Source organism: Gadus macrocephalus, chromosome 17 (genome assembly GCF_031168955.1).
Source record: "Gadus macrocephalus chromosome 17, ASM3116895v1".
Lineage (NCBI taxonomy): Eukaryota > Metazoa > Chordata > Actinopteri > Gadiformes > Gadidae > Gadus > Gadus macrocephalus.
In genome coordinates this window covers 2,067,005-2,082,386 of record NC_082398.1, presented here as the reverse complement: position 1 = coordinate 2,082,386, position 15,382 = coordinate 2,067,005, and the positions used below count along the sequence as shown (strand labels likewise).

The window sequence follows — 15,382 nt, the reverse complement described above, 5'->3', positions numbered from 1 at the left end:
TCTGACTCGGCTGGAAATGGTTTTGAATGGAACTCAGTGGAACTCAGTGGAACTCAACGTTCCATTGAGTTCCTGTGTTGAGTTCTCGCCCGCCCAGCGATTGGACTTTGTTATGCCATTGGTCGTTTGTGTGTTGTGTTGTGTGTTTTTTTTGTGGTTGTTTGCAATTGTGCAGATTAAGATTTTTGTTTATGTCGCTGCTTGGTATGTGTTGGCAAGGTCGTTGAATTAACCCATCTGTAGCGTAATCCAAGTTTGCGAAATATTTGGTATTTTTTAAGATTATTTATACTAACCCCCCCAATGCTGAGAAGGAAACTAGCCAATCCCAACCAGAATGATCAATATGTATGATGGTTTTTCGGATAAAATAGATTTCCGATCAATTGTAAGGTTTCCGATCTTTCCGCAGCACAACATGGAGCTGGAGGGCGAGGCGGTGCCGTCGCCGCTGCGCTGCTCCGAGGACCGCCTGTCCGACGGCGGAGCCTTCCTGCTGGAGAACGGCCACGCCCTCTTCCTGTGGCTGGGCCAGGCCTGCCCCCCCGAGCTCATCCAGGGGCTCTTCAACCTGCCCTCGCTCGCTCACCTGCAGCCCAACACGGTCAGCAACGCACGCAGGCTCCCCTCACCCTCAAGCTGACCACCTGTTTGGTGATCAGTCGATTCACCGCTGATCGGGTTCAGTGTTTCAGTGTACTCTGACGTTTAAGATGCCAGACTTTATAGATGGATATATCTTTTTATCGATAAAGTCTTTACATCTAATATAACAGAGTGATAAAAAAGAAAACACCATCTATCTATTATTTGTTACCATCTATCTACAGATAGATGGTAACAAATACTAACAATTATAAGATATCATAATATTTTGCTGAAAAAAAAACCTATTGAAATACTTAATACTTACTTAATACTTAAGTATTATGTACTCAATGAAGTCCATTTCAATTAAACCTAAAGCTAGAAAAGGCAAAATTCATAAGAGGCATTTTTTTTAACTTATTTGTTGAACGTCTCTATACAACTTTACAGCAATAAATGTATCCAATTCTCTGACGAGAAACAAATCGGTGGCTGTTGCAGGCAATAAGCCGGTCCAAACATTTAATCTAGTTATGCGCACTAAGTACAGATGACCAGAGTCTTCCACAAGGCTACTGCTAAAGCTAGTCAGCTATTTATTAATCTTCTTTTTTTGGGTTGGATACTTACAAAATCTAGCTTACTCTGGTTGGTTTTTCCAAATGGCATACCTTAGCTTTAAACCCACAGTTTCACTCCAGCCTTAATTCGAGTGATTTCTAAGGATCAATCCCTCCGGGACATGGCTCAATCAACCCCAGGATTAATGGGTTTAGTCTGTGGAAAGAACAGGTAACTTTACGTTGGATAAAAGTCGACCGGCTGCGAGGAAAGAGTGACATAGTGCAGCTTTAAAGCAGGGCATGTGATTAATTTAAAATCAACAGACTGTTTCGCAATTTCCCCAAGATGTCTTGTAATCCTTGTTTTTCCACGCAAATTTACTGCCCCGCGGGCCGGACCGCAACTCCCATAACTCACCTGGAATCCACTCCCCCCCCCCCCCCCTCCCTCCCCTTCTTCAGAACCTAAAACAACTTGTCACGGATAATGAATCAGGAAGATTACTCGCGCTTTTCTCTCTCTCCCGTTGTTTTTCGAGACGTGGAATGAATCAGTGCTGTAAACGCTCTCCGCGGGATAAGTGCATGCAGGTGTAGGCCCATGTGCGTCTGCTCGGGTCAGCTCTGCAGTGAAATAAGAGGTTCAGGTGCTTTGCCTAGCCCGCTCCTCTACCCTCATACCCCGATACCCTCATACCAGCTTTCCTGGTTTCCGACTGAACGCACGTCAGGAACGTTGATCCCCATCTGAACACCTCACCTGTATCTCTGAATCTCCGCTGCCTGGTAAAGCCCCGGGCTAAGCCCACGGGATTGAACCGACCGGTGATAGATAACCTCTTTGGGATGGCCCACTCATGTGTGCTGGGGTGCGTTGGTTCCAGAATGTGCTGCCAGAGTTGGACAGCCCCCAGTCCAGGAAGGTCCGGGCCATCGTCAGCAGCCTGATGCAGCAGAGACCCAACTCCATGAAGGTAAGGTCCTGGGTGCTGTCCCATACTAGGAAAACATTATTATATATATTGTATATATATATATATTGTGTATGACAACATAAAAATAAGTGATTGTTGGTAATCTGTGTGTTTGACATGATTGCGATGATTAACTTCCATGAATGGATTGGGATGAAATAGCCTACCTCTTAACAAACGCTAGCGCTGGTCTGTAACATAGAGGAAATCACGTTTCAATCAAACACGGCCGAAGACTCTTTGCCTCCCCCTAGTGGCCAGAGCAGGTAAACACATTGCTGCTGTAGCTTAGCAGGAACAGATATTTTTTCGATATTGCGTCAATAATTAAATAATGAAAAAAAAATCACATTACGTGAAAGCCTTACCCGCAAATAAAACATTTTGCATCCTCAATATTTGTATATGCAGAAAAAGAATGACGATTGATTAATTGACCACTAAATTAATCAAGATAAGGGTTTGGGCCATCCGTCTCATGGATGCGGGGTTTGAACCCAGAACCTTCTAACCCTATATAACCAGTGGTTTGACCCACCATGACCACACTGTCCTCGATGTACTCCTGCGCGGCTCCCCCCCCCCCCCCCCCCCTCCCCCTCCCCATCAGCTGCAGATCGTGCGACCCAAGGACAAGCTGGAGGTGCTGTTCCGTCAGTTCCTGGTGGAGGACAAGGGGCTGTACGGCGGCGCCTCCTACATGGACTTCCTGTGCTACGTCCACCGCGAGATCAGGACGCTGCTCACCTAACTCCGCCCACCACCCCCGCCACCCCCACCCGTAACCCGGCAACCCCAGGCTGTCCGTCCGTCGTTCGCACAACCCCTGAGTGCGCGCTTGAGTGTGTGTATGTGTGTGTGTGTCTGTGAGCGAGTGTGTGCGTGTGTTTGTCAGCCTGAGAGTGTGTGTGTGTGTGTGTGTGTGTGTGTGTGTGTGTGTGTGTGTGTGTGTGTGTGTGTGTGTGACTGAGTGTTGACGTCAGGGGACCCCACCTCCACAGGGTCCGTATCAACGGTTTAGGGTTCAGAAAGGAGCAGACAGACAGCGGGTGTCTGCGGGGTTGGGGCGGGGGGACAAGGGAGCCCTGTTGATGCTGAGCCTGTGGACTGTGGACTGAAGCTGCCTTGGAAAAAACAAGCTCTGGTTCTTACTGGTTCTAACTGGTTGAACCCCACGGGAACAAGCTCATTTCTGCTCTGGACTGAGGAACCTTTTAGTCTTGGTTTCCGTCCTGGAGATTCACAAGGAGGAAGAGGGAGAGGCGGGACCATCATAATGAACCAATCATAGCCCACCTCACCCCACCCGGCCGCCCTCCTAGCCAATCGCCTTGTGCAATATAAAGTTATACTTTGTGAAAGATTACCAAAATCTCTCTCTGTCTCTCTCTCTTTGTCTCTCTGTCTCTCTGTCTCTCTATCTCTCTCTCGCTCTATCGCTCTATCGCTCTCTCTCTCTCTCTCTCTCGAACCCTTTATACATTTAAAACGGGCAGGTTTGCAAACAAAAAGGGATAATTTAAGTTTCCATTTCTTATGTTTACAATTAGTAAGATTCGCTGTGCCGTTATTTGTTCCGAATGATTCCGAATGATAGTAGTACAAATTAGTTATTTTGTAATTCACTACCAATTATGATATACATACTTGTATGATATGCTCTATACAAATACATTTCAAAATCAGATCACATTTCCAACCAAATAGAAAGTATTTTGCCTTTAAGAAGTAAACTTTACTATTAAATCTCTATTTCATTAGATTGTTGAATGGAAAAGGAAATAGGTTTCCAGAATGTATTTTAGTGTTAAATCCAATGCTATGGAACTAATTGACGACCCAAATGTGACTGAAAAAGATATTAATTTGTATTTCAAATACTTTTTTTGCGATAATAACATGTTTTTCCTTGGCAACCAGAGGCACACTTATTTAGAAAAAGTATTACGATTTGTTTCGGTTGAATATACGTGAGCTATCGTGCGAAAAGTAGCAACAGAACGCCACATTGGTTTGCGTTGCAGAGGGCTCCCTCCATAGGTGAAACAGTGCTACTGCATGTAGAACCGGGCTGATTGGGTGCTGATTAAGCGCTGATGCGACACACCTGGGGTCCGCTTATTGAACCTGAAACGAAGTTCAGCCCTGAACTCCTCCAATGAGATAAAAACCTTAAACGGAAGAATCAAGGTGTTTGATTCTACTTTCTGTTTCACTGTTTTTCCTGAATAACAGTTAGGTGAGGATGCTTTCAGGTGAGGGTAGTTTGATTTTTGTTTTCTGTTCAGGCTCCACTGAGCACCATTGCTGTAGCAATGAGTTATTCTCCCACCAGCTATAAACCCAATCACTTATCAGTGCCAAACTGCCAAACCATAATGTAATAACAACTTTCACCACGCAATTATACATTCCAATAATATATATATATATTTTAATTATCTCCAACTAAAGCATTGTGCTATGTCTTTTACCGTTAGAGGTATTAATTATTATCCTCCACATGCTGTTTCTTCTGTCTAAGTGATATGACAAGGCATTTGATTTAAACAAAGGAAAGCTTAGTTTAACATGTAGCCTAATCAATGAGCTTATTGGAAAGTTGTCTCCATGAAGTGTGTAAAATGTGTGCTATATTACCACCAGCCTTAAACGGTATAAAAACACGGTCCACTATGGGGTTGTATGCAAACGTGTCTCAGGTAAAAGTACCTTTACTCTTCTGTACGTCGAAAGGAAGCCCAGCGATTTCAGTGCAATTGGAAAGACGGAATTAAAGAATAGTGGACTGCTGAGCTGAATGGTTTGCAAATGTACATTTCTATCAAATTCCTATCCAGTTTTTGTTTTTATTAAAATCCTGAACAAAAATATTGACACTGTATTTTTTTGTGTGTGTGTGTGTGTGTGTGTGTGTGTGTGTGTGTGTGTGTGTGTGTGTGTGTGTGTGTGTGTGTGTGTGTGTGTGTGTGTGTGTGTGTGTGTGTGTGTGTGTGTGTGTGTGTGTGTGTGTGTGTGTGTGTGTGTGTGTGTGTGTGTGTGTGTGTGTGTGTGTGTGTGTGTGATTTTGTTCGGTCTGCTGTGTGCCCTGTGCCTTTTTCTCTTTCTCCGGACATGCATAGATGAGTGTGCCAGGACGCGGAGATGATTGGTGGACGAGGTTCGAGCCCTGGCCTGTGGTTGGCTGCAGCCGGGAACCAACCACTACAAAGCAGCCAAGATGGCGGCCGTCTGAGGGCAGCCGGTTTTTCCCCCGTCCTCTTCCTCTCCCAACCGGCCACACTGTCGTTCTGTCTTGTGGGACATTACGTAATAGTTGATAGTTAACGTGTGTGATCGTAAGGGTGGACTGCCAGTTTTGTTTACGGTGTTTTCTCTTGTTTTACTTAGATAGGGAGGTAAGATTTGTAGTTTGTTTTCTTAGGGCTATTTTCTTACTTTCTAGATAGGATTGTGTTATTTGTTATTTTGGCCTTGGTCCGCCCTGAAGTTTATTTTGTATATCTATAGATTTATTTACTAACTTGCATGAATAAATCTTTCCTTCACACAAATTATGATTTGGGTTGTGGCTACTTGGGAGTTGGGGAAGACGGGGGCTCATTCATGTTAGGCCCTAGGCACCCGTGTGTGTGTGTGTGTGTGTGTGTGTGTGTGTGTGTGTGTGTGTGTGTGTGTGTGTGTGTGTGTGTGTGTGTGTGTGTGTGTGTGTGTGTGTGTGTGTGTGTGTGTGTGTGTGTGTGTGTGTGTGTGTGTGTGTGTGCCAACGGGAGAACCAGTGGTGACTAATGCATCATGGATGCAACCCATGTACTTCACCTGTTTAAAATGAGTGCTCTTCACAGGACTTGGTCCCAGGTATGCAGTTTTGACCAACAGCAGCTGGCTCTACCGCCCCACTGAGAGGCACTCTGAAAGAAGGTGAGAGGTTATGATTGACTTTGCAATTCAAATGACATTGCAACTTTTCGAAGATTGCATTTTGATGGATAAGGCCATCTGTGAGATTTAAACCCATGTCACGTTTATTAATAGAACAGCTCTGCAGTACACCATCGATACCCGTGGCGGGATTCAAACCCATTGTCTGGGCTGGACAAATTGCAGCTCTGTTGCTACGATCACCTCTCACCTCTTTGTTGTGGTCGACTGGTCAGATTTACGATTTACGTTTCGTACACTTACACTAGTCACCCGACAAGGCTTACTGTAGGCTTTGATGGGTGGCCCCAAAGGACCATAGCTCAGGGCCCCAATAAAGTTTAGTGTCCCTGTGGATCGGCTTCACAGAGACGGAGACATTCTCATCGGTTTATTGTCGTTCTTATAAAATGTACTCTACACAACTGGACCTAAATGTCTGTCGGTGTACATCCTTTAGTATTGTAGTCTAATTCACAAACTGACCCCGGATTTAATGCGAATAATGAATAATGAATAACCCCGAATAATGCCCCGTTTTCAACATGCTCCCCATCAGCTTGAACTCTACTGAGTCCAATCTCCAGTTGGGTGTAATATCCGCAGCACCACAAGATGGCAGTGTCACACCAATTTTTGTCTCGTCACGTTAGTTAATTTCAGCACAATAATAAACCAAAAACAGTTTTGTTTCTGTTTTAATTGTTTTTTCTTGAATAACCCCAGGCCCAAACCAACAAATGTTGTTAGGGCAAAATAGTATCATGTGAGGGGCTGAACTAGAAAAAAATATCGACAAATGTGGTTATACAACTATTTCTGATTGGTAATGAGTCCCTTATCAAGAAATTGTCCAGCCTGAAAATATTTTGTAAATGAGTTAACAAACCAGGCGCAAAGTATTATGATAAAATATTTAAATGTACCACCTCCAGAAATGTTTTGATTTCCAAAACAGTCTTACATGAAAGTCATGGGATGAAACACCAGCCGTAGTATATTCAACCATTTTCTCAGACAAACACAAATACATATCAAATTTTTAAATAGAGATGTGTTGATCAAATTTACATTTCCTTAAGGGTCAAGGCATAAAAAACAAAACAAAACAACGCAATGAAAAAGACGAGTCATCTCTTTTGACTTAACAATGAACACGTTGCCTCTGCTCAGAAACACAATTTCAAGTACTCCTCTCAAAAGGGAAATGCATGCTTAATCAATAACGAGCATGCCTCATTCAGAAATTAATAGCGTTTTATCTGTTTGCATTTCCTAAAAACTAACTTTTCGTGGTTAAAAGCATTTGTAAGAACCAACACAGCTGGTATCTAAATTATATGAATACAGTTTTCTAATTGAGACAGAGGGCCATTTGTCAACTGTTAAGATCAAGTATTAAATAAAGTAAAGGTTTAGCCAGCAGGCCTTCTGCTCGGATTAGTACTCCATACCAACATGGCAAGGAAAAAGGATGAGAGGGGCCAAAAGCACATTTACCCAAGATCGAAAGAGACCTATACAAACTACCACATAGTAAGAGACTGACTGAAAACAATCGTTCAAACAACACTCTCACTAAAACACGCAAATAAGTATGTGTAGCCAACATTTAAAAAGGCTGTAAGATAATCGCTTGTAATACTGTACAACTGGCAATCGATTAACCAATGGCAACAATGCCATATAAATAAACTCAAGCCATTGCCTTTCGGGGAAAAACAGCAAAATGAACCCTTTTGAAACTCATAGAGGAATTACGGAAAGTATGCATCAAGGTAATACACATCAGATTAAATGAAAAACATTGAAAGCAGCCTATCTCTGGTTAAGATATTGTTTAATTTTATACTCATGGTAAATATATATTTATATGTATCCCTGTGCTTCTGTTGATAAAGTTAGAATTGAAAGGTCTGATTTCACACAATTTCTGCGCGGTCTCCTTCTAGTTGGCAAGTAAACACGAATAAAGTTAAAAAGTTTTTCATAGAGGTTTTTATCTAAAGCAATTAAATCATCTGTAATATGTACAATATGAAAAATTGTACAATCTAAGTTCTGTGAATGCTCACTTTGGGGAACACGGTACAGACCACATCGTGTAACTTATGGTAAGAATGTTCCAGAAACGTTGAAACTCTGACGGAAACTGAGTTTCAAATATAAAATCAATAGGATAATCGTTAGTTATTTCCTTAATGTTAATTATGAATGGATTATATCACAGTGATTTTGATCCTTCAAAGCAAATACTACGGCCAACAGAAAAATAAATAATCTCTTGCTATGACTCTTGTTCTCAAACTACACACTCATCTTAGTGATAAAACTCCTCGGTCAATAATGCTGAAAGCTGACCCGGGTTATCGCTTGCAAAGAAACACAATGTGACCGTAAACATAGTAATTATTCCTTGTTGTGAAAGGTATTCCTCCCAGGCAACACGTGTACCATTCAGGAATGAAACAAAGTGTTGAACATTGATCTAGAAATGTTAATTATTAATAGAATGTCATTTTGAGACTGCTTCCACCGAGTGGGCGTGAAACGTTGAAACGTGGGTCTGCTCCCTACAGTCCAGACCGGGCAGAGTGGAGCCCGGGTGAAGATTATGAGGATGAAGACCACGACGGCGTCCCCCCCCCCCACCATAGCCTCGGCGGTCATATCATCTCCACGGTTTAGATGACGTTTTCAAACAGATGCATCGACCGCATGATGTTATCGTCCTGCGGGATGAAATAACAGGTAGAGAAGTCCCAAGTTGTCAAATTAAAAATATATATAAATGAAACACATGTGCCACACTGTTCGCTGTTGCTCACTTTCAAACAAGGCATCTACTAAAACGACTTAGCTTTTCGTGCTTGTTTTAAATCACATATCCTCACCACAGAGCTTGATTTCACCATCAAAGTAACGAAAGAGCGACCTTATTTAAACTAGGTAGCCAAAACAACAAGCCGCCCCCAATTATTTTGATTGGTATCAACAGCAGAACAGAATTCACCCTTCACAACATTACACTCAAGCCTCGCAGAAACAGACGCTCTGAGAAGACATCTCTTACATTTTGGCAACAGTCGATGAACTCATCGATGGTGACCACGCCGTCTTTGTTCTTATCCATTTTCTGTGGGGAGAACAACTTAGTGAGTATAGTACTACAGAGTGTTGAGTATCCCTCCGTGTGTGTGGGTGTACTAAGATAGAGAGGCTCCAGGGTCCTTGCCTGGAAGAATATCTCCACGTGTTGATGCGGTGTCTCCTCTTTGAGCACCGGATACGTGCACTTCCCCATCATGTCGTAGATCGCCTTCATGATGTCCAGCATTTCCTGGAACACATTTTAGATGGCTTATATATTTATAAAAGCCACAACCGCAGCACTACAAAAACTTAAGTGTGTGTGTGTTTGTGTGTGTGTACCTCTTTGGTGATGTAGCCGTCCTTGTTGATGTCGTACAGGTTGAAGGCCCAGTTGAGCTTCTCCGTGATGGTTCCCCTCAGGAGGATCGAGAGGCCCATGACGAAATCCTGACGTTTGAAACAAGATTCACAATTTGGGTAACGGTTTCAAAATGCTTTCGAAAATATGTATTTTTTTTAAGCACATTTTTTGTAAAACTGGAAAAGAAAGAATTTCAAAGGATTTTATATGCTAGAAATATTATCACTAGAATTCTAAAGGGTAGGATTAATTTCAAACAATTATTTAAAGGTGACGAGACATTAATTAAAAAAACTATCTGAAAATGTAAGTGAAACACGCTCAACCGAAAAACAACAATCATATCATATTGTTAATATCGATTGTTTTTAATCAAATCGCCACTAATAATAAATATAATCCCAGTAAACCCAGGGGTTGGGGGGGGGGGGGGGGTGGCTTAGAATGGGACCGAACTGACGCACAACACTACACAACAATCAGAACTACACATCAATCAGAGAGACGAGGAACCACCGAGAGGCTTCTCTGTACTAATAAGCAAGATTATACCTTCATGAATATTAATCGCATGCTAATAGCCATCGCAAACTGGCTGGTTTTAATTAAAATGAGTCATGTTGTGGGCTTATCTAACGCCCTGGGGAGGTCTGCAACACTATCCGCGGGTATCCTCGAAGCAAACTTTTTTCTTTGGATTAGTTTTTATCCGTTACATTGCAGCCTGGGGTCATTTCATTTCACAACTGTCAGAACCTGAGGCTCAGACCAACAAATAATGAAGCGCTTTCTGTTTCAGAGCAGCCAAGCAAGCAAACACATTAGGGGCCGTCAATCTGCTTCAAGCGTCCATTTGATGTGCATGTGTTGTTCATCATGGTTTAATCATATTGGAAACTCCCATTTATGCATGTTAAATACTAGGCACAGTTGAATAAAGATTGGCTTCAACAGAACTTGGATGTTCTAGTAAGAATGTTTTAAAAAAAATACACAGTTTAAGCCTGATCCTATAATAGTACTACAAACAGTACTTGGCATCTTTTAGCAACTCAACCTAGCCATCTTTGTTCTTTTACGGGGAATTACAGGTTCCTAGAAACAAGTGCTTGGCACTTGTTTCTATGAACATGCTTACTGTACCTATCTTCTGACAAATGTACTAAATGCCCTAAATGTAAATTATCCAAAACCATACAAAAGGTTGTACATCCTTTAAGGATTGGACGTGTTCTTCCATTACGGCCACTCAAATCTCACCTCAAAACTCACAGATCCATTGTGGTCCGTGTCGAAGGCGTTGAACAGAAAATGTGCATATGTCGAGGCGTCTGGGGAGAGAGGCATGGACAAGAACACAACCTGGTTACACAATTGCACGAAACAAAAGTATTTTCACATTCTTATTTTTTTTAGAATATATATTTCAGAATATATATATTTTTGTTTATTGATATTAACTTTCAACCCACAATGAAAGTCCTGTTGAGGTTGGTGTTGTGTGAGTGAGAGTAGCCTAGCTGTGTCTCGTTTGCGATTCAATCCTTTTACTGTAAAGTCGCGTCTATTCTAACGTCAACTACAAGTAAATCTCCGAGAGGCTCAGAGTGTACGGCTCTGTTGCACAACAGAGATGGCCCATGTTACCAGTGAGTGAGTCCCGTGCGATAAGGACAATGTGTTTGAGTCCTCTTCCGGTCGCTGTTGTTTAAACGAGGCAAGCACTGTCTCTTTCGTGATAAAATGATGAGTCATGTCTATTCTAACGTCAACTACAAGTAGAACTTCCCAGTATCTCAGACTGTGTAGCTCGGTGGCGCAATGGAGAAAGACGATGTGAGAAAGAGGAGTTGTAAATATGCCATGGCGGCACTGTTAAAGATGTCGGTGTACGTCAAGTTTGTGGATAAGGCACAGGCTTCCCCTGTGGTGCAGAAGTCTGACGGCACGATTGTGAATGATTTGATGTCGACCTCGATGCCTAGCCAAGCATATGGATCGAGAGGGAGAGGACATTCCCAGGTCTCAAAGCTGCCAGGCTCTCTACAGCAACCCAGGAAGGGCTGGGGGTGAAGCTGTGAACGGGACTTCTCCGGACAGTTTCGGTTTAGTTTAGGCTCCTACTAGATTGTTGGGCCAGTTTTTGGCTTTAGTGTGTACTCCAGGGTTAGTTTCTAGACTGTTCTTTAGTTTGTAGTTTGTCTTTTCCTGAAAGGAGAATGGGAGCTTGATGGCTCTGTTGGATTGTGTACTGAAGTCCAAGAGTAAATATGTTTTGTGAGACACAGTGGTAACAATAAGTTTATGCACCCATGCTAAAGTTGACTAAAAATAGGAATAAAAAAATCATCTTTTGGAAATCGATTGACAAATGAGGAAAAATCCATCCTTTTAGGCCACTTACGATACATTATTCATTCATAAAGAAAATTGGTGGCCTTAAAGGTGGGATTTTTCCTCATTTGTTTAATTAAGGTATTCCTTTTTGGTAAACTTTAGCATGGGTGCATAAACGTATTCTTTCCACTGTATATGAGAAACGTCATTGTTAAAGAAAAAATGTTGGAAAGGAATACATAGGTATGTAAAATTTGAAAAATAAGTAAAAAATATACATGGGTTGGGTGTTTCACCATTATGCTGTTCCCTCTATGGTTTTACGGTATAGGTTAGCGTGTGCCTGGTTAGGGTCAGTACTGACGTCTTTCTTTTCTTGATGCTAACATTAATTCTAAACAGCATTTTACGAAGTAGCCTATAATAGGAAATGCTCAAAGGTAAATCAGTGTAATTTAACACTTACTGTAGCTGTTTATGGGTAAAGTAGCAACGGTGATGGACCGTACGAAACGCCCTATCCATTGTATGGGTCTGTAAAATGCTAATCAAATGTATTTATTAAGCACCTTTATTAAGGCAAGGGGTTGGGGGGAGATTTATGTTTTATTTATGTTTTTTACGTGCCTGTCTACGCTTCAAACTCGTGCAGATTGCAGAACATATGCAACAGCGCCCCCTGGGGTCACACTTTTCGGCGGGTCGCAGAAATCCTCCTGTTCTTATGTCTATGTCTATTCTTCTTGGTCATTCCCACTCACCCATTCATTCGGAATGACTGTTTGTGCAAATTAATTATTGTGAATTAAGTCATGTTGTTGTTACCCCTTGTGTTTTTTTCCATGACGACCAATAAAAAACAACAGTGTTACCCCTCATGTTTCATTTGATAAAAACGACAGTGTTACCCCCTATGTTTTATTCGATACATTTCGACAGTGTTACCCCTTATGGATTTTTCATGACGACAGATAAAAAACGACAGTGTTACCCTTTACGTTTCATTTGATAAAAACAACAGTGTTACCCCTTATGTTTTTTCCCATGATGACCAATAAAAAACAAGTGTCATGTTTCATCGTCACAGGTAGCAATACAAAGAGGTTATAACTCCTCCCCCGTCACAGGTAGAGATAGAGGGAGAGATTGTGGCCGTTTCTCAATTCCTAGCACGCGTACTACGGACTCGATGACTTGCAAGCACGTACTTGGCAAGTCCGTACTTCAAGCACAGACTTGCGAGTACGTACCTGCAATTGGAACAGCAGCGGACTCGATGACGTCACCACCTCTGCTCGTCCGTTAACTGTGCTACGGCCTCATTTAGGCATCTACTACTACTGAACAATATAAACAAATGATATAAAACAAAATCCCAGCCTCTTTCATTTTCTAATAGTATGTAAATATTCTGAATAAATCAAAATTGAAAAGATATGCGTGTCCTGTCATGTGTATAAGCTATACACACACGACTTTATATATATATATGTATATATTATATATTATATAAATATAAGTTAAGAGTAACTTAAGCTACAGTTGTGCGTCTTCTCCATATTGTCCGCCATCGTACTGCTGCGAGTGCGAAATGCATCCTGGGATTTATAGCGATTGCAAGCACACGAGCCACCTCCGATGCATGCTCGGTGAAACGGCGAGATCGAGCACGCTTCAAGAACACAAAAATTCTGTGTTAATTTGGAATAATCTGTTGATTTGTGGGAGGAGTTATAATGTGTGACGGGGGAGGAGTTTGGAGCTTGCAGACACTTTGTAGGTTCGGGTTCCCCGCTCAGGACCAGGGTTCAAGAGGTACCTTAATGGTTACATCTTATTTCTCAATCATGTGAATGGTAAAGTCAAGTATAACCTCCAAGCATGCTCTGGTAAGTGTCTTGGTGGTGCAGCGGTCAGGGCTGTCGGTTAACGCTCTGTAGACTCAGGTTCGAGTCCACGCACGCACAGTTAATAAGCATGATGAGCTTTCAGACACTATGTAGGTTCAGGTGCCCTGCTCAGAACAGGGGTTCAAGAGGTACCTTAATGGATGCAGCGTATTTCTCTATCATGTGAATGGTAAAGTCAAGTATAACCTCCAAAAACAATCTGGTAAGTGTCTTGGTGGTGCAGCGGTCAGGGCTGTCGGTTAAAGCCCTGTAGACTCAGGTTCGAGTCCCCGCTCACCCGGCCACCCGAGGTACATTGCTGGATTTATCTTATTTCTCTATCATGTGAATGGTAAAGTCAAGTATAACCTCCAAACATGCTCTGGTAAGCGTCTTGGTGGTGCAGCGGACAGGGCTGATGGTTAACGGTTAGTTAAAGCCCTGTAGACTCAGGTTCGAGTCCCCGCTCACACAGCCACCTTGGTGGCTGTAAAGTCAAGTATGACCTTTGGAAAAGGTATGCCACCAAGGTACCATGGTGGCTGTAAAATCAACTATGACCACCACCAAGGTGTCTTGGTGGTGAAGCGGTCAGGGCTGTTGGTTAACGCTCTGTAGACTCAGGTTCGAGTCCCCGCTCACACAGCCACCCGAGGTACCTAAATGGATTCATCTTATTTCTCTATCATGTGAATGGTAAAGTCAAGTACCTCTTGAACACACTCTGGTAAGCGTCTTGGTGGTGCAGCGGTCAGGGCTGATGGTTAACGCCCTGTAGGCTAAGGTTCGAGTCACCGCTCACACGGCCACCAAGACGTGAGTACACCAAGGTCGGCACACCACCACGTTGGCGCGTACGGCAGAACCCCACCCCCCCCTCTCCGGGGGGGGTGGGGGGGGGAAAAGAACTAAAGGGGTCTTGCTACTTGCGGTAAGGACTAAAGGGGTCTTGCTACTTGCGGTAAGGACTTAAGGACTACTACTATTTTACTTTTAAAAAGTTTCATCAAAAAGGGAAACATTTTAAAAGTTTCTTTTTTTAATCCTTTTTTATCTTTTTTTTTAATCTTTCTTATTTTTTTATCCTTTTTTTTTAATCTTTCTTATTTTTAATCTTTTTTTTTTATCTTTCTTTTTTTTTATCTTTTATCTTATATTTTATATATCTTTTTTTTTTCAAAAGGAAGATAAAAATAAGATAAAAAAAAGAAAGATCTATAGATCTTTCAAGAAAGATAAAAAAAAAAGATAAAAATAGATAAAAAATAAGAGATAAAACAAGAAGATAAAAAATAAGAAAGTAAAAAAAAAAAAGATAAAATATAAGAAAGTTAAAAAAAAAGATAGAATATAAGAAAGATAAAAAAAAATAAAAAATATAATAAAGATAAAAAAAAATAGAAAAACATAAAAAATAAGAAAGATAAAAAAAAATATATAAAATATAAGAAAGATAAAAAAAAAGATAGAATATAAGAAAGATAAAAAAAAATAAAAAACAATATAAAATATAATAAAGATAAAAAAAATAGAAAAACAAAAAATAAGAAAGATAAAAAAAAATATATAAAATATAAGAAAGATAAAAAAAAAGATAAAATATAAGAAAGATAAAAAAAAAGATAAAATATAAGAAAGATAAAAAAAAAAGATAAA

General features: G+C 41.3%; 2 protein-coding genes and 1 long non-coding RNA gene across 13 annotated transcripts in view; 2 read left to right on the top strand and 1 right to left on the bottom strand.

The window, feature by feature from the left end:
• Positions 1 to 12,661, top strand: part of sec24d (SEC24 homolog D, COPII coat complex component) — a 34,049-nt gene extending 21,388 nt beyond the window's left edge. For 2 of the 7 annotated variants that reach the window (XM_060035866.1, XM_060035865.1), the window contains 3 exons: positions 413 to 604; positions 2,036 to 2,125; positions 2,736 to 5,002. In XM_060035866.1, coding sequence (XP_059891849.1) covers positions 413 to 604; positions 2,036 to 2,125; positions 2,736 to 2,995 — 542 coding nt within the window. In that variant the 3' untranslated portion in view covers positions 2,996 to 5,002. Of the gene's footprint in view, positions 1 to 412; positions 605 to 2,035; positions 2,126 to 2,735; positions 5,003 to 12,489 lie in introns of those variants that run through there. The other 5 variants (XM_060035867.1, XM_060035870.1, XM_060035871.1 and 2 more) reach the window with 5 other exon arrangements.
• The window catches only part of LOC132445751 (Kv channel-interacting protein 4-like), a 99,318-nt gene continuing 90,664 nt past the window's right edge, over positions 6,729 to 15,382 (bottom strand). For all 4 annotated transcript variants that reach the window (XM_060035873.1, XM_060035874.1, XM_060035875.1 and 1 more), the window contains 5 exons: positions 10,761 to 10,831; positions 9,479 to 9,586; positions 9,282 to 9,386; positions 9,120 to 9,182; positions 6,729 to 8,778 (listed from right to left, as the gene is read on the bottom strand). In XM_060035873.1, coding sequence (XP_059891856.1) covers positions 8,731 to 8,778; positions 9,120 to 9,182; positions 9,282 to 9,386; positions 9,479 to 9,586; positions 10,761 to 10,831 — 395 coding nt within the window. In that variant the 3' untranslated portion in view covers positions 6,729 to 8,730. The remainder of the gene's footprint in view (positions 8,779 to 9,119; positions 9,183 to 9,281; positions 9,387 to 9,478; positions 9,587 to 10,760; positions 10,832 to 15,382) is intronic.
• Positions 8,705 to 10,460, top strand: LOC132445752 (uncharacterized). 2 transcript variants are annotated; one of them, XR_009522687.1, is made up of 2 exons: positions 8,705 to 8,797; positions 9,495 to 10,460. It is a non-coding gene; the product is annotated as an uncharacterized LOC132445752 (long non-coding RNA). The 2 variants fall into 2 exon arrangements; XR_009522686.1 differs by having other exon boundaries at positions 8,707 to 8,797; positions 9,518 to 10,460.